This window comes from Vulpes lagopus, chromosome 3 (assembly GCF_018345385.1).
Source record: "Vulpes lagopus strain Blue_001 chromosome 3, ASM1834538v1, whole genome shotgun sequence".
NCBI classification, from domain to species: domain Eukaryota; kingdom Metazoa; phylum Chordata; class Mammalia; order Carnivora; family Canidae; genus Vulpes; species Vulpes lagopus.
This window is the reverse complement of record NC_054826.1, coordinates 49072259-49094629: the sequence shown is the minus strand read 5'-3', so window position 1 is coordinate 49094629 and position 22371 is coordinate 49072259. Positions and strand designations below refer to the sequence as shown.

The following is a 22371-nucleotide window of genomic DNA, read 5'->3' as shown; positions in this document are numbered from 1 at the left end:
AAATTCCCTGCAATGAACATATATTGTTTTCACAATAAGAGAATCCACTGGCAAAAGTATGGTCCTTCCTACAAAGGAAGTAAGCCCTGGCCTTCATACAGCCTGCTGCGGTCACACCACTGTCCTAGCAAAAGGCAGTCTAAGGGCCCTTATTTCCTTGCAGGAACCACCCCCTCCCACCCTCGACTCTGTGGTTGGTTCAAGCAGGGCTGACTCAATGCCCATGCTGGGCATGTGACCAGGGCCTGACCAATCAGGACATCCTGGTTCCCTGGGCCACAGGGACTAGTGCAGGGACCCACTGAGGTATTTTCAGGAACTCTTAGGGGAAAGGCTTTTCAGGGACTCCAAGCTGAGTGGATATAAATCTGAAGTTGCCCATGGAGGAAGGGGGAAACCTGCTACCTGGTCAGAGTCCACCTCAGAAGAAAGGTACGTGGAGGGAAACAGGGGAGAGATCAAAGGAGACCAGTTCCTCACATTTCTGTTAGAGCACCTAGATCCAGCTGTGTCTAAAGACCTTACCACTAGGTGACAGTGAATTCCTTCTTTTTGCTCCTGTGGCTGTGTAGTTCCTGAAGCCCCAGTGCTGACCAAGCTCAGCAGGCATCCTCACACAGGGATCTTCTAACCTTGCACCCTCAACTCCACCATCTCCACCCTCCCCTTTAGATCATTACAGTTGCTGGGTGGGGTCTGCATTGAGGAACCTCTGTCCCCAGAACTTTATTGGCCTCTTATTCCTACTGTTGGGAGAATCCAGAGACTCTTGAGCCTAGTGGTCTGGGTTTGAACCCTAGTTACTAGCTGTGTGGCTTTGGGTGTATTTCTGGACCTTTCTGGGTCATAACTGCCTCAGCTGTAATAAAACTATTGGTAGAATTCATGAATTAAGTGAAATAATGCACAGTGCCTGGCACACAGTAAGCACTCGGTAAATTAACATCACCACCTACTGAAATCTCACCAAGAGCTGCTTTTGGACCTCATTATAATTGATTATTAATTTTATTTTGACTACCATTTTGTTGCTTCTAAACAGTCTAAAAAAGTAGTCACTTTGTGATCCCCAGGACCCCTGGGGCTCTCTTTAGGACACTTACCATCCTCTAGGGGAACTATCTAGCTCCAGGTCTGTCTCCAACAGGCTGTGGGCTCCACAAGACAGGTGGAATCTTACTCTTCTGTCGTTAGTGCCCAACACAGAGGGCAGCTGAAGCACCTATGCAGCATAATTCTGGAATGGATTGGGGGTGAAGTGGATTGAGGTCATTCAGCAAGGCAGCCGGGAGCTTGCAGAGTCTAACAACACACCGCCCCTTGGTCCTTGAATCCACTGGTTCACAAATCTGTTCAGGTAATGGCAGAGAATGCAATGGCAGGGCCATCTCTTGCAAACTAAGAACTCCTTTCTTAGAAACTATGACATTTCTATCAGGAGCCCTCCTGTTTTTCATACCAAACAGATTAAAATTGATTCACGATTTCCTCATTTTCCAGTCCATACTCATTTGCTACTTTTTTTTTTTTTTAAGATTTTATTTATTTATTCATGAGAGACACACAGAGAGAGAGGCAGACACACAGGCAGAGGGAGAAGCAGGCTCCATGCAGGGAGCCTGACATAGGACTCAATCCTAGGTCTCCAGGATCAGGGGGTGCTAAACCGCTGACCCACCCAGGCTGCCCCATTTGCTACTTTATTGATTCATTTTATCTAGGAGCATTTTTTGCCAGTGAGCCAGACTGCCTGGGGCGGGGGGTGGGGGGGTGGGGACAGGAAACAAAGATTTAATAATAGCAAAAACATTTTATATTGAGCTAATTTTTCCCATTGACTTTTTTTCTTTTCCCCCTGGATGGTTTGGGAAAGATGACCAATTTGCCACCACCTGTTCTGCCCCACTCAGCTTTCTGCCATTTGAGAAACTTTACTCTATCCTTGGGCCTGATTCCGTGCCAATTCCAGCAACATCTTTACTTAACCACCATTTCCTCCAAAATAAAGCCCCAAAGAGAAAGGGGAATGAGGTCACTCCATGTTCTTCTGGGAATGAAGGCAGTGGTCATCAGGGTGACCTGTGAGCTCTTGGGTGAGTTTTGTTCTTTAATCTCCCAGCACACCTAAGAGGTCAATGCTGTTGAATGTCCCTGTGTTCCAGATGAGAAAACAAGAGGGGTGATCCCCACTCAGGGATATATGGCCAGGAAGACTGCAACTAGAACCCAGGCCTCTCTGCCACCAAAGGGCAGATCTGGGGTCCTGTGTATTGTAGCCCATTGAAAATGCAAGTTGACCAATACTTCAGGCCCTCAGGCTCTACTCTTGGGGACTGGGGTGGGTGGGAGTGGTGGGGGTTGGTAACACCCCACCTCTCCCTCACTCCAGCCTGCAGCCTTTCATTCCTGACAACTGCTGAGACTCCACGCTGGTATCTCTTAGATTAGCCCCCAGCTATTTTTACTCTGTTCTTGTTTAGGGAAGAAACAAAGCTTGGGCAAGCCCTCAGTCAGGGCCCCAGGGAAGACCACCATTAGTTAAGGAAGAAAAGCAAGCTTACTTTACATTTTACTATCTTTTTTTTTTTTTTAACTATTGTTTTTCCTTAGAAAAATATCCAAACTGGGTCACCCTGCCAAATTGCCTCCAACAGAGCCTTCTGGCTTCCTAAATTCACCAGCATAATGTATCTGCCTTCCTTCAGAACCATATTGAATGAAGTCTCCTCTCCTGGGCTAGTGGCAAGAGGTATCCAAGCAGATGGGCTTGACGAAGGGAAAAGGAAGCTGGGAAGGGGAAATGGGAGGTGTGTCAGGGAAGACAGGAAAGTTGGAAAGAGTTCAGCCAGACCTGGGAGGGAGAGGTCCCTCCTGAAGAGTCTCAGAGACAGAAACACCTGAATGGAGATGATAAAAGGTGGCGATGATAGAGATCTGGAGCTCACCTGAGAGTCTTTAATGGAGACAGAATTTTGGAATTATTGACAGTGATTATCTAGATGATTGTTAAACTGTGGGGGATATAGATGACCTTGTCTGTGAGAGAATATATACAAAGAAAAGAGGGAAGAAGCTCTAATAAGCCAGCACTTAAGGCTGAAGATTAAAAAAGAAGAGTGAGCAAGACTTGCCAGAGAATAAGAGGAAAACTAAGAGTATGGTTTTACAGAAGCAGGTTTCTGGAAGGAATCAATACCCACCATGGTCAACAACTGCTAAGGATGGGGTAGGGATAGGGGGGCAAACAGCCTTCAGATGAGCAGCCTGGAGGTAAATGAGGCCCCCCAGTGGTGCTTGTTGATGGGAGAGTGACTATAGCAGAAATCAGGGTGCAGTGTACCGGGAAGTGGGAGGTGAGGAAACAGACCATGTCACAGAAGTTGAGCAGTAAAAAGAAGACAGAGCTGTGGTTCAATGGGGAAGGCACACTCTTCCATGTCCTGTCCCAGGTGCTCCTTCCCTCCACAGGTCCCCTATGGCAGCCAGTGCACAGGCACAATTTTCATTCTGTGCTGTCCTTAAAGGCAAGGGGGGCAGGGGACTACATGTCTGCGTAGTCCTCGGTTACACACAGTGGGAACTTGACAAATAGTAGATGTTTTTGGTGATGATGACAGTGATGATGACGATGAAGACAATAATGAAAAACACAGATTCTTGTAGATCAAAAAGTCTCCTGTTTGGGGGATTAAAAGAACAGACTCCCTAAGAAGTCTGACCAGTAAGAGTGCCTCCTCTTGTCTCTGGGCATTCCTCCTCAGTCTCATTTGCAGGTTCCTCGTTTTTGTCATTATTTCTTCTTTATCTATACTCAGATCTCTGGGTGATCTCATCCAACTTCATGGCTTTAAATCCCATCTATGTGCCCTCTTCCAAATTTACACTTCTAGCCCTGACTGCTCTCCAAACCCCAGACTCACACATAACCACATACATACCTGGCATCTTGACCAGGGGGTCTAACAGACATCTCAACATGTCCAAAACCCAACTCTTGATCTCTTCCTCCTTTAGTTACTTAGGCCAAGAATTTCATAGTTTTGGAGCACCAGACTGGCTCACTGGAGAGCCAGTGAGACTAGATGGCTCTGACTAGATGGTAGAGCGTGCGACTCGATTTCAGGGTTGTGAGTTCAAGCCTCATTCTGGGTGTACAGATTACTCAAAAATAAATTTTTTAAAAAGGAATTTCATAGTTTTAACTCTCACTCCTTCAAGAATGATATTCATTCCTTCAAGAACCTTATCCCTATTGGTTCTAGCTTCAAAATATATCTAGAATATGACTACTTCTCATCGTCTCTACAGCTCAGTCAGGTATAAGCCACTATCATCTGCAACCTCTGCCACTGTCCTCCCAACTGGCCACCCCGCTCTGCACTTGTCTCATTCACTTAGTTATCAACACAGGTCATATCAAGTCACTCCTCTGCTCCAATAGCTCCCATGTCCCTCAGAGAACAAGCTCAATCATTCCAATGACTTACAAGACTTTTTGTAATTTTGTCTGATCTCCCAGGCTACTTCTCTACCACTCCTCACACTCTGCTCTAGCACACTAGCTTCCTTGCTATTCCCCCATCTGTCATGCTCAAGTGCATGCATGCATTTCTGATGTATGGGTTTATTCCCGACATCAACAAGCAATTCTAGCTGGGTGTCCTGTAATTCAACTCAATTCTGACACCGTCTACCTGGTCATCAGATCCCACAGGTTAAGAGCTCAGTCCCACAAAACTGTGGCCCCATCCACACTTCAGCTACCCTTACAAGTCTAGGTTGTCACGGGTGCTTCTGACCAACAGGCCATAGATGGGGGAGGTCCCATGAGCACCTATTCCCTGGGTTTAATTAATTCACTAGAGAGGTTCACAGAAATGAAGGAAACACTGTATTTACTATATTATCAGTTTATTACAAAAGGATATAACTCAGGAACAGCCAGATGTAAGAGATGTCAGGGCAAGGTATGAGGAAAGGACGCAGAAATTCCCTGCTCTCTCCAAGTGTGCCACCCTCCCTCAATCTCCACATGCTCACCAACCTGGAAGATTTAGGGTTTTTGGAGGTTTTTGGGAGGCTTCATTACACAGGCATGACTGATGCAATCACCAGCCATTGGTGACTGAACTCAATCTCCAGCCCCTCTCCCCTTCTCTGAGATCCACTGGCAACCAGCCCCAATCTTGGTGCTTTCCAAAAGTTGCCTCAGGAATGTAACAAAAAAAAAACCTTTATCACTCTCATTGCAGGAAAGTCCAAAGGTCTTAGGAGCTCTGTGCCAGGACCGGGGAAAAGAAATATATATTTCTGACTCTAAATCACAGCATCACAGATGCTCCCACTATAGGCCTTTGTACTAGCTCTAGCTGGCCCCTGCATGGAACCCTCCTCCCTCAGAAGTCCACATGGCTAAAGTATCTTCCTCCCCAACAAGACTTTGCTCAGACCTTACCTCCTCAATGAGGCCAACTCTGACATCCTACTTAATATAGCAAACCTATCCCCACACCGACATTCCGGGTCTCTATTAGCCAGTTTCACTTTTCCCTAAAAACACTTATGTTCTAACAGAATGAATGGCTTATTTAGTACATTAATTGTTTATCATCTGCCCACCCTCCCCCCACATATTGTAAGTTCCAAGATGACAGAGGATCGTTGTTTTTTTCACGGAGTGTACCCAACACAGTGCCTGGTACAAAGTAGGTGTTCAGTGAATACTTGAATGAATGATGTCTTGACAGCTGCTTTATACTTTTAACTCCTTGACTGTCATCTAAGCAAAATGTAGAATACAAGTTTGCCTTACTGTTAGCAGTGAAAATTAAAATCATTTATGAAACATCTTACAGAGACTATATAGGTAAGCTTTGTACATTTGTTATGTTTGTTTGTTTAAGTCTGGTAACTGGGAAAAAAAAAATCCTTAAGAGCATTCCATACAGACTAACAGAGTCCTAAACATAGCAAGACCATAGAGCAAGTGTGAACACTGACCCCTCACGGTTGAATATGGAGATGGCTGCTTTCTGCCCAGTCAGCCCACTAGGGGATGACTGAATCCTGGTGGCAGATTGGGGTTGCAAAATACAATGCTATTGATGACATTTCAAATTCAACCTATTTGCAGAAGGAAGCAAGTTAAAGAATAGTCAAGGGAGATGTTTTAAGGAGTACAAAGCCCACACATTCCCATATTGTAAGGAGGATGTTGACAATTAGTGGGAAGTAGTAAAGAAAAATGTTAAGACAAGAAAATCCTAAATTGATAACATCCATCTGCTGCGCTTACAGCTGGAATCTGAGTGGGAATTTCCCATCTGTGCTTTATTCTCAGCTTTAATTTGACTATAAATAAGACACATGCATGCACATTTTACATTGCCTTCTGAGGCCAGAAATTGTTTAAGGATGATATATATACGTATATATAGAAGTGTGTATGTGTGTGCGCGCACGCGCGCGCGCACACACACACACACACACACACACTTTAACTTATATTCTACTCATGAAACCAGTCAGTCTGAGTATGCAGCCAATATCTTACAAACTTGGTCCCATGGCGATCTGGCACTTCATAACTAAAGTCTTAACTGTGGACACCTTCTGTTCAAACAGATCTAAACAGAACTGATGGCCCGCCCAGCTTTCACTGAAGCCTGTTTGCTGCAGGGAACCTCAGAGCCCAGAGTCCTGGAGGTGACCCCATTTGGGAAGCCCACTGTTCAGTCACACAGAAGCCGTACTTTTTCCTTTACGTTCTCGTTTGATTCTCGTGTTGACTCTACAAATATCTATATGGACTATCATCCCCACTTTACTGGTGGGGAAACTGAGGCTTAGTAACAAAAGGAAGTTGCCCATGGTCACATGGTCCCTTAGTAGAGCCAAGACTCAAAATCAAGGTTCAAATTCCATGTTCTTTCTGCTTTCCCCTCTGCCTCCACATTATACCTCCCAGGGCCTTTGGGGCTATAAATAGTGGGGAGGCTGGGATTTCATGTGTGAGACCAGCCAGGCCTATAGCACAAGGAGACACTAACATCTCCCAGCCTGAGCCCTAGTATCCCGCAGGCCTCAACAGAACTCAGGCCCAGACAGGCCTCAGCTTATCACTAGCCTCACTCTCATGGTTATATTTAGCTCTGGACCTAAAGAGAAAGACATGGGCCAGCCCCCAAGACATGGCACATCCCCAGGCCAGGCCCATCACTGTACATAGAATGAGAAGGATGTCTTCCTGAGCTTTCTCAGATGTGGTGTCAGCCACCTCCAGTGGGGGTTTTTTGTAATTTGCTTTTTTAGAGCCTATGAGATCTTGTTCTTCTTGCTCCCTGAGGGCGGAACCACAGCTGCTTTACCAAGTATTTGTAACAGTCAGCAGTGTCTATAATACATTGCATGTGGCTGTTGCTTAATAATCCTTTGTTGAATGAACAAATAAATGATCTGATCCTAGATAGCTGGACATCAAAAACAGGACACAAATTCCCAGGAGGATACCTTATAAATCCACATGCATTTCATTCTATTAAATATAGTCAAGTTTATTCAAGGAATGGACATGATTTTTCCTTAACCGTCTCCCCACTTCTTTCTTCTTCCACCAGATCTAGCATTAAGGCTACAGCAGAAGTAGAGAGGGATTAAATCCTGAAGGCTGGCCTCTGTGTGCCCCTTGTGACAGCCATATGCACTGTGATGGCTCCTGGAGTCCCTGTGTCGTGTAGGTGTCCCAATGACAGGCCTTCCTCCCCTTGTTCTACTCGCCCTTTACAGGCCAACCAGCTGCCCGGAGAAAGCTGGAGGGCTGAGTCTGCAATCAACCTGCTGAGCAACTGGAGCAGGCCACAGAGGTATACACTAGTTTGGCAGCCTGGGGGAGAGCTCAGGAGCATGGACAGATCCTGACTCTGGAGTGTAAAGGGCCAAAGCTGGTAAATTCAGATCTTACAAAAATGGAAAGAGCCGCTTTTTTACAATATAGAGGACTGTAGCAAGGAAAAGGGCCAGGGCAAGGAAAATGAGAAGCTTGTCCGTCAGCTCTCGGCGATTATATTTTGTGATAAGCTTCCGTCCCAACTGGATGGTCCCTGACATGGACTTAAACTCTTCATTTGCATCCAGGATAGTCCGGGAAGAATTGGCTGGAACAAAAGAGGGAGGGAGCCTGACTCAGAGACTGTAGAGCACCAAATCCAAAGACTTTGCTCTGCTGCCTGGGTTACCAGCAAAAAACACTGCAATTTGTAGCAAGTTCCCCTCAGCCATAAGCAAAGATGTAAAAAGAGATAATCCAGAGGAGCAAAGAACAAGCATATTATAAGGAAAGCACCTCCCTACATCCCATCCAGCTCAGAGTGATGTGTTTTTTTTTTGTTTTTTTTTTTTTGTGATGTGGTTTATATACAATGTCATAGGGCCACTACTACGCATTCTCCAACATGAACATCACTAGGGAAAAAAGAACAGAGTTCCTTTCCTGACCATCAATCTCAGTTTTCTAAAGTAGGCAGGTGAGAAGAACCACCAGCCCCAAAATGAACCTGGGTGATTATTGCCAGGCACTATGAGGTTTTTTTGAAGGCAGAAGCTAGGAGTTACCAAGATTTTCCACCTGAGGTGTACACTGCCAGGACACCTGAGAGCCAGATCTGCTCTACGTGGGATCATAACAAGTTGGGCTGGGCCCTGCCACAAGCCCTCACACATATCAGTGCTTCAGTCCTGGGATACTGTTGCAGTTTTAAAGATATCACATCTATGCTCTGGCCACTGTATGAAATCTAAGGGGAGGTACATGTGCTTTAAGGAGTCAAATTTACTTCTGAGTATGAGTATCTGAGCCTGACACTTGGGTAATAAGTAGGTCTACCTGGCGAGATTCTCCCACAAAGCCTAGTATCAGAACATCCACAGAATAAAATGTGCTGTTAAGTGGAAAAGTAGAAAAGTGAGGTGTGAAAACCCATACTGAAAATTCCATTTATGTAAGAAAGAGGGGGATAAACGATATTTAATTTGCTTTGTGCTATACATCTGTGGAGGATCCCAAAAGGACATAAAAGAAACTGATAACAGTGATTGCCCCTGGGGAATAGACCTGATGGCCAGGGGTTAAGGGGAGGTCTGAAGAGAGCTACCTTTCAATTTCTCTCTTGTACTGTCCAGGGCTGTACAGCCCCTAAACACACGTGGCACTTGAGCAAGAATATGTGGCTAAACCAAACTGAGGTGTCTGTAAGTCTAAAATACACACATGATTTCAAAGACTTAGTATGAAAAAACGAAGGCAAAATATCTCAATAGTCTTTAATATTAATTGCATACTGAAAAGGTAATATATTGTATGTAATAGATTAAATAAATTCATAGGTTTCTTTTTACCTTTTTTAACGGGCCTACTAGAAAATTTAAAGTTAAGTATGTAGCTCACATTATATTTCTACTGGACAATGCAGGCCTGGAGGTTTTTTCCTTAACCATGTAATATATATTACCTTTTCACAAAATTGAAAGTCAGTAAGTAAGTAAAAAGAAATTATCAGAGGAAACAGAGCAGCATCTATAATATAAAGACAGATGAGGGGGAAAAATAAACACTCAGATAACAAAAATCTTTCTCGGTCCTTTCTCCATGCCTATTGCCATTCCAAAAACCTAAGAACCTGTTCAAAAAGATATAATAGGTCTTTCTTTTTAAACTTCCTATTATAGCGAATTTTAAAGCATCACCAAAGTAGACAGAATAGTATTGTGAAATGCCTTGTGCCCAACACCCACACCCAAGAACCACCAATTCCCTGGCACTCCTGTCCCCATACTAGTCCACCCAATTCCAGCAAATTCCAGATATCATATCCCTAATATGCTTTAAAAAAAAAAAAAAAACTGTAGTCCTAGTAGGCTTTTAAATCAAGCTGAATTTGAGAGCTGTTAAGGAAAGGGTTAAGAACTGCATTCTTCTTTAACAGCTTTCTCTCCTACAAAATGGGCCTCAAGAACAGCCCTCAACACCCCAGAAGCCATCAGCATCTGTGCACCCTTCTCACCACTTAATTGTATCATCTATTTCTGATATGTATGTATGTGTATGTGGGGGGGGAGGGTATCCTGTCACCAGCATCAAAGCAGAAAAGTCCTCAACTCAAAGGCTAGGTGGCCTCCTATTTTGCACATTCTCCAAGGCCTATCCCAAGGCTTGAGTCCTGCCCCCAGCACGTATGTAGAGGAGGTGACTGGCTGGTTTTGAGCCTAAATGCCCAGTTAAGTTTCACACACGGGGGCTGGCCTTAGGGACAAGCTGCCTGTTCTCCTTTTGCTTCCGCCTGTTTGAATAGTGCACTGAAAAAAAAAAAAGTGGCTCAAAATTACAGATTCTTTTTAGGGGTGATAATGGTATCGTGGTTTGGCTCTGTTTGTTTTTTGTTTCAAGAGTCTCTTATCTTTTAAAGAGACATATTGAGATATTTATAGATGATGCCTGTGATTTGTTTCAAAGAAATCCAGATGGGGGCACAGGATGGGTGGAGCTGAAACAAGACTGGCCATGAACTGACAACTGCTGAAGTTGGGTGGTGGGTTCGTGCAATCTGCGTACCATGACACTTTTGTCTCTTTATAAATCTTCCAAAACTATTTCAGAGAGTAAACACTCTCTTCTGTTTTCTTATGCAGAGGACCCTGAAAAGGGCCAATTCTCTTCTGTATCACAAGGGAGACACCATGGGAAAGCTGCTGGAGAGAACCAGATGCTCAAGCACCTTCTTTTGTGGCCTCTGACTGCATCTTTTAAAAGGAGCTTACAGTAAAAATAACACTGGGGAGTATTAATTATAAGCTGAGGCCCTTGCAGAGTAGCCAGCAGCCGATTCACTAAAATATCTTCCCAAGCAATGATTCCCCAACCTGCCTGGCCACATGGGTCCACAGAACTCCAGAGAAAAAAAAAAAACAGATGCCCAGGCCCTTCCCCGAGTCCTGCCAGCACCTACTCTCCAGAAGGCCTGGGAATCTCGGCTTTTCACATGAGACCTTGGGAGTGCTTCTGCTGGGGAAACATTTTGACGGGGGTGTGCAGATCTTGTAGTACAACTATAAAAACCAAAAAGAGAAATAAGAGCAACATATCCCACCCCGGGCAATACCACAGTGTTGAAGAAGTGAGAAGCCACACAAGTCAGTAAGCTTGGGGATGAGGGTGGGGATGGGGACAAAGGTGGGAGAGCATGGTGGCAGGTGCCAGGACAAGGGCTCTGGAACTGGAGTCTCTGGGAGAAGTTTCTAACTCCTGATCTGGCTTTACCTAGCGTCTGCATGGCTTCCTCGCTCTGCTGGACCTGCTGGGACATCATTCTGCTGATCCCCATGAGGCTCTCCGTGATGGCACTGGATGTCTGGGCCAGGCTCTCTTTGGTGGTTTTCCTAAAAGTCCAGAGTGGGATAGGCATGTCAACAAAAGCTGGCTATAAGACAACTCCCGTCTTCAAATGCGATCCCATTTTTTTAATCTATCAAAATAGCATATATATTTAAGTATCAACAATCACAAAAAAAAAAAAAAAAAAAAAAACAATCACAGTCAATGCCAGCAAGGGTATGCTGACACCACACTCCTAAAGACTGCTAGTAGAAATGCAAACTGGTACTGCCTTCTATAAAGCAATCTGGAAATAGTATTAGGAGCCTTAGAAACATTCATGCCTTTGGCCCAATAATGTCATCCCTGGGAATCTCTACAAAGGAAATACCCAAAATGTGGACAAGGCCTTATGTCCTAAGGTGTGCCCTTGTGTATTGTTTACAATACTGACAAACTAGAAATGCAAACACACACAAACGGGGGATCAGCCAATACAAGGGAATACTAAGTACTCTTGAACCTTTGTTTAAAGAGTTTTCTAAAACAAGCAAGTCTTTGTGCTATAATACTATGTGAAGAGCAGGGCGCTAAGTTTTATATACGGTAGGACTCTGACTTTGTAAAAAAAAAAAAAAATGGTGGGAGGACACAATATATATCAAAATGTGTGCAACACAATCACAGTATAGTTCATTTTGTCATCGACACCTTTATTTTACCAATTTATTACAAATAAGCCAGTATTTCTTTCATACTTTAAAAAATATTACCTATATAATAAAATTAAGTACCAGTTTTACACTGAAAACAAGAAGGGCTTCCCTACACGGGTTTTGCACCTTGCCAATTGCTATCTGTTCTATCATTAGGGCCCAGAAAGACAAAAAGACAGATACCTTTGCCTTAAGAGGTCTCCTCCCTGGAGAAGTTCTGCTTTCTCTAGATTGTCGATAGCAATTTTGCAAGTGAGATTAGCCTTCCTCCATGAGGTCTGATTGCTGGAATCAGAAGGGTCTTGCATGAGTTTCTGTCAGATCAAAGAACATAAGTTCTTCCTTCTGGCAAGGGAGTGATGGGAAAGGCCTCCCAGAGTGGCCTACAGGGTCATCCATCTCTGCCTCCCACCATTTCCTCCTCTTGGTTGCCCCGGCAACTGCTCCAGCTTAGGCTACACCTCTGGTCTCACCCTGCCCAGCCGCCTGTAGCTGTCCCTTTCCCTCCAGGGCAGCCAGAGGGAGCAGTCTGGCCACAGTACTTCTGTGCTTACAGCCGGGCAAGGGCTTCAGACTTCAAACTCGCCTTGGGCACTTGAGGCCCTGTTCTGTCCAGTTACCACTAACGTTTTACCATTTTACCACATTCTACCTTGTGTCCTAGTTGGTTCCATTTCTTGAGGACCGTGTCTTACTCATTTTTGGATCACTAGTACCTAGAACAACAGTCTCTGGCCCATTAGCCAATCAATAGATATTATGAGAAGTAGAAAAATCATAGGAAGGCAGTTTTCCTCAATATTTAAGTTTTTATTTAAAAAAATATTTTATTTATTTATTTATTTGTTTATTTATTTTGGAGAGAGAGCACGAGAGAGAGAGCGAGAGCACAGGAGGGGCACAGGGAGAGAGAGAAAAAATCTCAAGCAGGCTCCATGCTCAGCACAGAGCCTACCTAACACAGGGCTGGATCTCGGGACCCTGAGCTCATGACCTGAGCCAAAATCAAGGGTTGGATGTTCAGCCTACTGAGCCATCCAGGTGCCCCTAAGTTTTCATTTAAATTCTAGTTAGTGGGACTCCTGAGTGGCTCAGCGGTTAAAGCGTCTGCCTTTGGCTCAGGGCGTGATCCTGGAGTTCTGGGACCGAGTCCCACATCAGGCTCCTGCATGTAGCCTGCTTCTCCCTCTGTCTATGTCTCTGCCTCTCTCTCTCTCTCATGAATAAATAAATAAAATCTAAAAAAAAAAACAAAAACAAATTCCAGTTACTTAACATACAGTGAGTGTAATATTACTTTCAGGTGTACAATATAGTAACTTAACACTTTGGTTTTGCTCCATATTTCTTTAAGATTTGCTGTTCTTTACATACTCAGACCAATCATGAGCAAGATAAACACACTGTATTAGCAGTTTGATGTGATTTATTTACATTCTTTACCTGATCTCCCTCATGAGAGACAACTCAAATTTGATGAACAGCTCCCTGGGGTTAGCAGTGCAGCCTTTGTCAATGAACTATAAAAATGTTAATTGGGCCCCTAGGAGAATCAAACTCAAGCACTAGAACTCTTAGGCAGCTGGTTCACATCAATTGTGCTAACCCCTGAGATGTTTACCAAAGTCAAACGTGAACTGATGCGGTATTTTTCTAAGAGTACCTCTGTGCTTAAAATGTAAACGAGCTCTCTGCCACCAGAACAGCATCTGCTATGCCATTTCACACCTGATATTTTAAAAGAATCAATTACATATTTTAATTGTTAGCAAGGAAGTTCTGCTGGGCCCTGTGACACAGAGATGAATGAGCCATAGTGGCTGCCCTCAAGGGGCTCACATTTACTGGGGAGAAAGACAAACAAACAAATATTTGCTGAATGGTGTGATAAGCATGAGAATCCAGGCAAGCGCAACTACTGTTTTCACACACAACTGCCAAAGTATTCATCTACTGCTTTCTCTCTCCCCTGTAACTCTACATCATGAATGGCCATTCTCAACTCCTAGCCATGCTAACTAAGCCCATTTTATCTGGTGTAACTTACTCTACTTTATACAAGGGGTCCTCTTTACTCAGTGTTTGTAATGTGAGTATCCTTGGTGGCTGAGGGAAGCGAACGCCATCATGACACAAAGTACTCCAGTACTCCGACTGAGCCAAGCACTTTAACACTGGTGACCACGCACACATCCCTCCCTACTTATACCAGCCTCTACCATGCCCACATGTTTGTCAGTCACCTCCTGAGGGCTGGGTGTCATAAACACAGTAGCTGCCTGCCAAGGATGATGCTGGAGAATTACTCACATTGAAAGCAAAACCAGAGACATAGAGATCCAGCAGAGTTAGAGCAAATTAATAAGGAGAAAGAGCAACACCTAGGAGGATGATGACTAGCAGGGGCTTCAAAAGAGAATGACCTGGCTACCAGACAATGGTGAAAGTTGATGGAGCCCTTAAATTTTTTTTTTTTGAGCCCTTAAATATTTTTGTCACAACAACACTCTTTATGATTATGATACAAAAGTCACATGTGAAGGGACAGGTGCTATTTCATGCCATCAGATAATTTTGTTGGAAAAGCCCCCCCAATATCCAGAAATAGTGCATACTTCAATTATATAACCAAAGGTTAGCCCACTGCTACAATGATAACCACCACTTTATTTAACATAGCATAATCTTATTTACATTTTTTGTTTCATTTTTTAAGATAAAGTCCCACTCAAAGCTTTCTAAATTTTGGTCCATCTTAAGTAGGAACTTTTTCTGGTAGCAATTTCCTTACAGAAAAAGATGCTGTATTACAAAAGCAATCATTTTTTGGTTTTGTCCTAAAAATATAAAATATAGTATAATGGTAAATACGCTTTTGTAAACTATATACAATTTGACCTACCAACAACCCGTGCTTGTCCCTGCTTTGAGAACTACTGATCTAGAGAGGACATTCAGTTTGTGTAGAAATGACACAATTAAATCATTAAGCTAGGTTTGTTAGGCAAACCTTTATACAAGCCGCCCAGGGAGCAGGTGACCCAGCGCAGGCCCCACCTACCTGAGCATCTGCTTTTTGTGATTCTCCACTTCCTGAAGCAAAACTTGCTTCTCTGACTCTTTGTCTTGCTCTTTAGCTGACTGCTCAAGCTCCTTTGGGGGAAAAGAGCTCTATATTAAAATGATTTTAAAAGCCAAAAAAAAAAAAAAAAAGCCAATATAAAAACCAAACTACTCCTCTTTCTAGGCAGGTTATACAATAGCACTTGAAAACCCTCCTAACAGAGAACACTCAGGAATGTCAGGTAAATATAACAAACATCCATAAGTATATAGCTGATGTGCAAGAAAGTAAGGATAATCTCCAGGGCCCCAAAGTGAGAAGTGAACTGAGAGCCAGAGCAGTCAGCCTGTGACTGATGCTCAGCTGCTCTGGAATGGGAGATTCACTCCTGTCATCTAGGGGGTCTGCCTGGAATGAAAAGGGAATAAAAATCACTAAATAGGAGCCCCTGGTCCTACTTTGAGACATCATGGAAATATCAAACTGCTACACATGTCTAAATGCTCACTCTCAATCTCTGTACCTATTTCATTATTGACTGGTAGCAAACAGCTGGAAGGTTTGAAAGCCCACATACGGGTGGCATAAAAAGTGTTGAGCTATCTGAGGCTGGAAGCCACAAATCCAGAACTCACAAAGGGATACACCTTCAGTGTCCATGCCTGTCACGTACATGCCTGTCAGCCAGCACAGACAGAATGGAAGCTTGTCCTTTTTTGTTGGCTAGAGGGATACAAAATATTTCCTGAGAATGTAATGTATATCCATGGAGCTACCCTCAAACTGATCTGGAGTTATAATTCACTCTCTCAGAAAGGTCTGAGAATCTCCATGAGGAGAAGTTAACATAAAATGTGCTCCCAGACTTATAATCCCACGAGATATGGCAAAAGCAAATCCAAAAACCTCTGAAGAGACTTGCTTTCAGTCCAGGTTGCACAAAAATCCCATACATAAGGTCTGCTAAAGAGGAGTGCTCACAGCCCCAAATAACCACACACCAGGCAATGGACATAAGCTCAGCAATGTGAGACCCCTGAGAACTTCAGATGATGCAAGTATCAGATTGACTCTAATTAAAGATGTCATTATACCTCAAGAATCAAGTCCTATTTTTTGTTTGCAGATTAAAACAATTTCCAGTTTCAATCAAGCTGCTGATGCTAAAACAATGTATTAGTTCACTTACATACTAATTTATTTATTTATATACTCATTTATATATTAATTTGCACATGCTGGTCAGGAACATGTGTCTGTATCCACCATTTCAGCAGCTCAGAGATGATTTCCAATTAATGGCCCCAGATATTCTGAGACAGAAAAAAAACATGAAGGAAAAATTTTTGCAAATGTAGTCAGTTTATTACTTGCTTAATTATTCATTTAAAATCTAGATTCCTTGCCAGATTGTGAACTCCAGGAAAGTAGAATTTTACACCTCATGTTCACTATACATATTCTTTGTGCCTAGAACATTATTAGGCACCAAACCATTGAACAGAAGAATGGATGCATGGTTAGAAGGGAGGGAGGAAGGAAAGAAGGAAGAAAGGTATATAGTTTCCTCATAAAAGGTTGCCTAGAAATTCTGTCATAGAGACCCAGATAGTTTCAAAAGAAAAGAAAGAGGTAAAATAGTTCTCAAATTCCAGTTGGAGCACCACATACACAAAGACATTTACACAGGTATTTATACATAGTCAAGTCTCTAAGTACCACACAATCTCGTTGTAAATACACAAAGAAGTCATTCACGTAAAGAGCTAAAAACATCAAAAAGAAATCTTGTATACATTTCCTGGTATAAATGTTAAGGAAATGCAGATTAAAACTGGGATGGGGTTATTCATTCACTAATTATGTGTTTTTAGGTCCTTAATTGGTGTCAGGGATATTCTGGTGCTCAAGGAGGTGATGATTGGGAGAGAGGGACCTAATATGTAAATATATCAGTGGAGTAATTTCAATTAGTGAAGGAAATAAACACCGAGTCAGCACCTAGATACTTAAACAAAAAGAACATGTAAATACTTAAGGTGGTGGGTGTGGTTGGAGAGTTGAAGTCATGGGAGTTGAAGAAAGACCTTTTAGGGAATACATTAGCTTTAAAAAGCAAAGCAAAAAAAAAATAAAAAAATAAAAAAGTCAAAAAGCAGAGAAGCAATCCAAATAAAATGCCCTTTGATACAGAACTGGCTAAAAAAGGGGATCCCTGGGTGGCGCAGCGGTTTAGCGCCTGCCTTTGGCCCAGGGCGCGATCCTGGAGACCCGGGATCGAATCCCACGTCGGGCTCCTGGTGCATGGAGCCTGCTTCTCCCTCTGCCTATGTCTCTGCCTCTCTCTCTCCCTCTCTCTATGACTATCATAAATAAATAAAAAAAATTTAAAAAAAAAAAAGAACTGGCTAAAAAAAAAATTATGGCTATAAAAAAAGAATGAGGAAACTCTCTAATACTGAAATGGGAGCAGCCCAGGTGGCTCAGCAGTTTAGCACCACCTTCAGCCCAGGGCCTGATCCTGGAGTCCCGGGATCAAGTCCCACATTGGGCTCCCTGCATGGAGCCTGCTTCTCTCTCTGCCTGTGTCTCTACCTCTCTCCCTGTGTCTCTCATGAATAAATAAATAAAATCTTAAAAAGAAATACTGATATGGAAGCATTTCCAATAGATATTAAGTTTTAAAAAGTGGTGTTTTGTGTGCTACCTTTTAGATGAGAAATTGGAAATAGGAAAATATATTTATTTTTTCTATTATCTGAGTATATATACCACAGAAAGATACGTAAGTAACAAAGGTGGTTACTTGTGTGGAGGAGGGAAACACAATAAGACTGGTACGTGAGACTTTTCACTATGCGCCCATATTTACACACATAGATATGATAAATACGTAATATATGAACGTAATAGCCTTTCAAAAAATTAAATGATTAAATCAGTGCTAGAGATGGAGGCAAAAAGATCAGCTAGGTTCAGTGATATTGCTAAAATTCTAAAGTGAACTTCTATGACAAGAACTGCTTATTTTCACAATTGCCCTTGAAAATCCCTTAGAAAGGCAACACATGGGACACAGACATACTACTTCTCAGGGGGTCCAAATGGCCAGTTTTTCTTCCAGCTTTGAAAGAGACCATCTTCTGTTAAGCAACAAATAGGGCTGTTGGTTGGCATCTGGTCTTTAAATCCTAGTATCATAAGCAGTTGAGATGGGGTGCCCCAGGACCCACCCAGTGATGGGCAGATCCATGCACCCATCTCATTCTCACTAGGGCACAGCAGCAGAAACAGGCTATACAAATGGGTACTTCTCACTCCAGTGGTTTTTGAGATAGCACCTATACCACAGTTGGATTCAGGAGTGTTATATGTGCATATGAAGTGACTAGAGACCTCAGAAACAGGAAGAGACTAGGCAAAGCATAGCATGAAAAAAAAAATCCAGGAGACACTGGTGATACATTCAAAAGTTCCTCACTTTTATCTTTTTTTTTTTTTTTTTTAATTTTTATTTATTTATGATAGTCACAGAGAGAGAGAGAGGCAGAGACACAGGCAGAGGGAGAAGCAGGCTCCATGCACCGGGAGCCCGACATGGGTTCGATCCCGGGTCTCCAGGATCGCACCCTGGGCCAAAGGCAGGCGCCAAACAGCTGCGCCACCCAGGGATCCCCCTCACTTTTATCTTGAGAGCATGTTAGTACAGTTACCCTCACTGTCAAAACATTTACTAAAGAACCTGGACAGCTCTCAAGCAGAGGTTACTCCCAGGATAGAGCCTCCTCATTGTCACCCATTCTCCCCATCTCATTTCTACAGCTACTCACCTGTATTCTGTGCCGCAACTGCTGAAACTTCTCCTTCACTTTAGTATTCAGTTCAGTAAGTGCACTTAATGGTCCTGAACAATCTCGAATATCCTAGGAGACAGTGAAGAGGTGAAGGGGCCTTTCTTGAGGCAAATGACATGAAATGAAACCACCTGTACAGGGGGAGTTGGCTTGAACCACCACTAGGCTGGCCTACTGTCTGTAATTCATCCTGATCTTTGCTGTTTACCTCTGCAACACGAGCAAAAACATTATCATTTACATTTCTCTCATAACCTCTTTAATTTTGAGCAGGTACTATAAAAGCATAAAAAGAAACACAACTGTCCTATTAGTTCCTAAAGTTTAACAAAATGCCACCTAGTCAGTATAAAAGGCTTAAAGCAGATCATATGTCCAACAAGAATGGACATCCAAAAGTGATACAACTTGAAAATCAGGATGCTCAATTCCTGGCATCATATGGCAAGGTTAACTTCAATCATCTATTACAAATCACAGTGTTTACAGACCTGTTCAAGGGTAGATTAGAATTTGTTTCTGGACATTCAAAATTACTGGGGTCAGATTTTAGAGCAGGCTCTAGAGCCAAAATATGTAGATGCAAACTCCAGCTGCACCAATTTATTGGCTGGATAACAAAAAGTCACTCGAGTTCTCTGTGCCTCACTTTTCTCATCACATTACCTACCACATAGACCACGTACGTATGCAAAGTATGTTGCAAAGGAGCTGGAACACACTAAGAGCACAGTATATCTAGGTATATCATGAGAACCCCAATAGTAGAGAGTACAGAAGGGCTTAAGCAATTTAGATTATGTGAAAAGGCAATCTTTTTATAGGAATCCTAAATTTATTTTATTTTTTTTTTAATTTTTATTTATTTATGATAGTCACAGAGAGAGAGAGAGAGGCAGAGACACAGGCAGAGGGAGAAACAGGCTCCATGCACCGGGAGCCCGACGTGGGATTCGATCCCGGGTCTCCAGGATCGCGCCCTGGGTCAAAGGCAGGCGCCAAACCGCTGCGCCACCCAGGGATCCCCTAAATTTATTTTCTTAAAGTCAGCCCAGAAGTTTTGCAATGTGTATGAATAAGCGTAGTTGAAGAAGTTTAACAGTTTGCATCAAGTTTTCTCATCTGTTCTCTGGCTTACTCATTAAATCACACTTCCTTGTACCACGATAAAGCACTATGGTTTATTCTGCATCTGGTCTCCATGGAGAGTCCTACTTTCCTTCGCTTTTTGCCACAGCTAGTTGCAAAATCTGAGTCTACATCTAATGCTTAGCAACATTTTTGGAAACGGAGGAAATGACTTGCCTAAAGCCAAGGTTTAGGGGATCCCTGGGTGGCTCAGCGATTTAGCGCCTGCCCTGGGCCCAGGGAGACCCAGGCTCGAGTCCCGCGTCGGGCTCCCCCCAAGGAGCCTGCTTCTCCCTCTGCCCGTATCTCTCTCTCTCCTCTCTCTCTCTCTCTGTGTCTGTCATGAATAAATAAATAAAACCTTAAAAAAAATAAAACTACTAATAAAGAGTTTAAAACTCTTGGTTTCTTTTTGCTAAATTCAAGGAACCATTTCTACTTTCCTAACTCTTGCCTAGGCCAAGCGGTTATTGCTCTGCTGCCTTCTACCCTTAAGTGGCTCAAGGCAAGGAGTGTCCGGTACCCCCTCTGTTAAACCAAGTTTCAGAGACCCCCTAAGTCCCTCGTCTAGGCTGACTTTCCCTGTCCGGTCGCAGTCTTGCCACCCCCTGCCTTCTGATTCAGGCCTTGGCATTTTAGCCTTTTTCCTCATTTACAAAGTCGCAGCTACAATCTAGGTTGCCGGGGGCCTCCCGCACGAGGGGGCCCTTGGTGCCCTGGGGCACCTCCGCCCGGGCGGCGGCCAGGGGAGGGCGGGGCTCGCGGCCCTCGGGGCGCCAACAAGCGCAGGAGGGAGGCGTGAGAAGGCGGGGCCCGTCGGGGCGACAGGTCGTCCGAGTCGACAAGTGTGCGGGAGCGACCCGTGTGGCCACAGACCGGAAGCCTGGCCAAGGACGAGGGGACGCGGGAGCGTTCAGAGGGCAAGACAACAGCACGCGGAGGGAGGATCAACGCCAACGGCCCAGGAGACGGGACCAGAGGGGGCCGCCAGGGGGTAGCGGGCCGTGGGGCGGGACCAGCGACCTCCCAGACTTGAGACCGCAGAGCTCACAGGAGGCCAGTGGAGCCTGGGTTCAGGGCTACAGGGCCCGGCAGCCGTCCCGGGAATTAGTACCTGGATGAGCGCCTTCACCTCCAGGTCGAACCTGACGATCTCTTGGTTACAGATACGGACGTGGACATCTTGGGGAGCCGCCATGTTGAGGACGCCGGCTACGGGCAGCGGCGGGGCCCAAATTAAACTCGTTTTTGCGTCACCTTCCTTCCGCGTCGGGGCTTTCGGCAGCGCCCTCTAGGGACCAACCTGAGGCGAGCGAGGGTCGAGGCGAGGAGGCCGGAGGACTCGCCTCTGGTGCGGTGGTGGAAGGGGAGGTGGGCGGGGGTGGGGGTGACTGGGCGACGGGCACTGAGGGGGGCACTGGATGGGATGAGCACTGGGGGTTATGCTAGATGTTGGCAAATTGAACTCCAATAAAAAATTGAAAAAAAAAAAAGAAAACAAGAAAGAAGAAGAGAGGGAGTATAGAGAGCGTTTTAACATTGGCCTCTCCCCATCTTTTACCTAAAAGGCATTCTAATGACTACATATTTTTTTGCAGAGAGGGAGAGAGAAGAAAAAAGGAAAGTATCAATTGGGATGTCTCTGGAAGGTGGAATTAACAATTGTTTGTATCTCTTCAAATTTCCTTATATTTTTCATATGTGTGGTACAGTGAATATAATTGTGGGGCAAATGAAAAGATGGTAAATGTTATTACTGCTCTTAACGTGTGGAATTCAAGACAGGTCTCTTCCAGCACACGGTCCAAGGGTTCTAAAATCACAACTGATCAAGTCACTTCCCCACCTACACCTCTTCTGTAGCTCCTGGCACGTTCCTTTTGTGTACAGTTGGATTTATTAAACCTACCTTGCTGGAGTGGTTTTGATGGAAATAATTAAGAGCAGACCCTCAACGAACAGTGGCTCCTGCCTTGATTATCAACTAGTCCAAGGCCATGAGCCACCTCACTCCATCGCTCTCCTGGATTCCTCAAGCTGTTTTTGGATCTGTAGCTTTGGAATGTGCGGTTCCCTTTTCTTAGAATGCTTTCCCCCTCTTGCTCCCACCCCATGTGCTTCTGTTCACATCAGCAAGCATAAATTGTTAAGACCTGAACGCCTAGCTGTGTTTTTCTCTTAATCCTTCAACCAGACTTGAAATAGGTAATACCCCAGTTTTACAGATCAGTAGATGGACCAAGA

General features: G+C 44.0%; 1 protein-coding gene across 1 annotated transcript in view; it reads right to left on the bottom strand.

Moving 5' to 3' along the window:
• Positions 1 to 21460, bottom strand: part of BNIP1 (BCL2 interacting protein 1) — a 37816-nt gene extending 16356 nt beyond the window's left edge. The window contains 5 exon segments of the mRNA XM_041749211.1: positions 11312 to 11430; positions 12265 to 12366; positions 15143 to 15234; positions 18976 to 19068; positions 21242 to 21460. Of these exon segments, the coding sequence (XP_041605145.1) occupies positions 11312 to 11430; positions 12265 to 12366; positions 15143 to 15234; positions 18976 to 19068; positions 21242 to 21325 (490 nt within the window). The 5' untranslated portion in view covers positions 21326 to 21460.
• Positions 21461 to 22371: the final 911 nt, after the last annotated feature.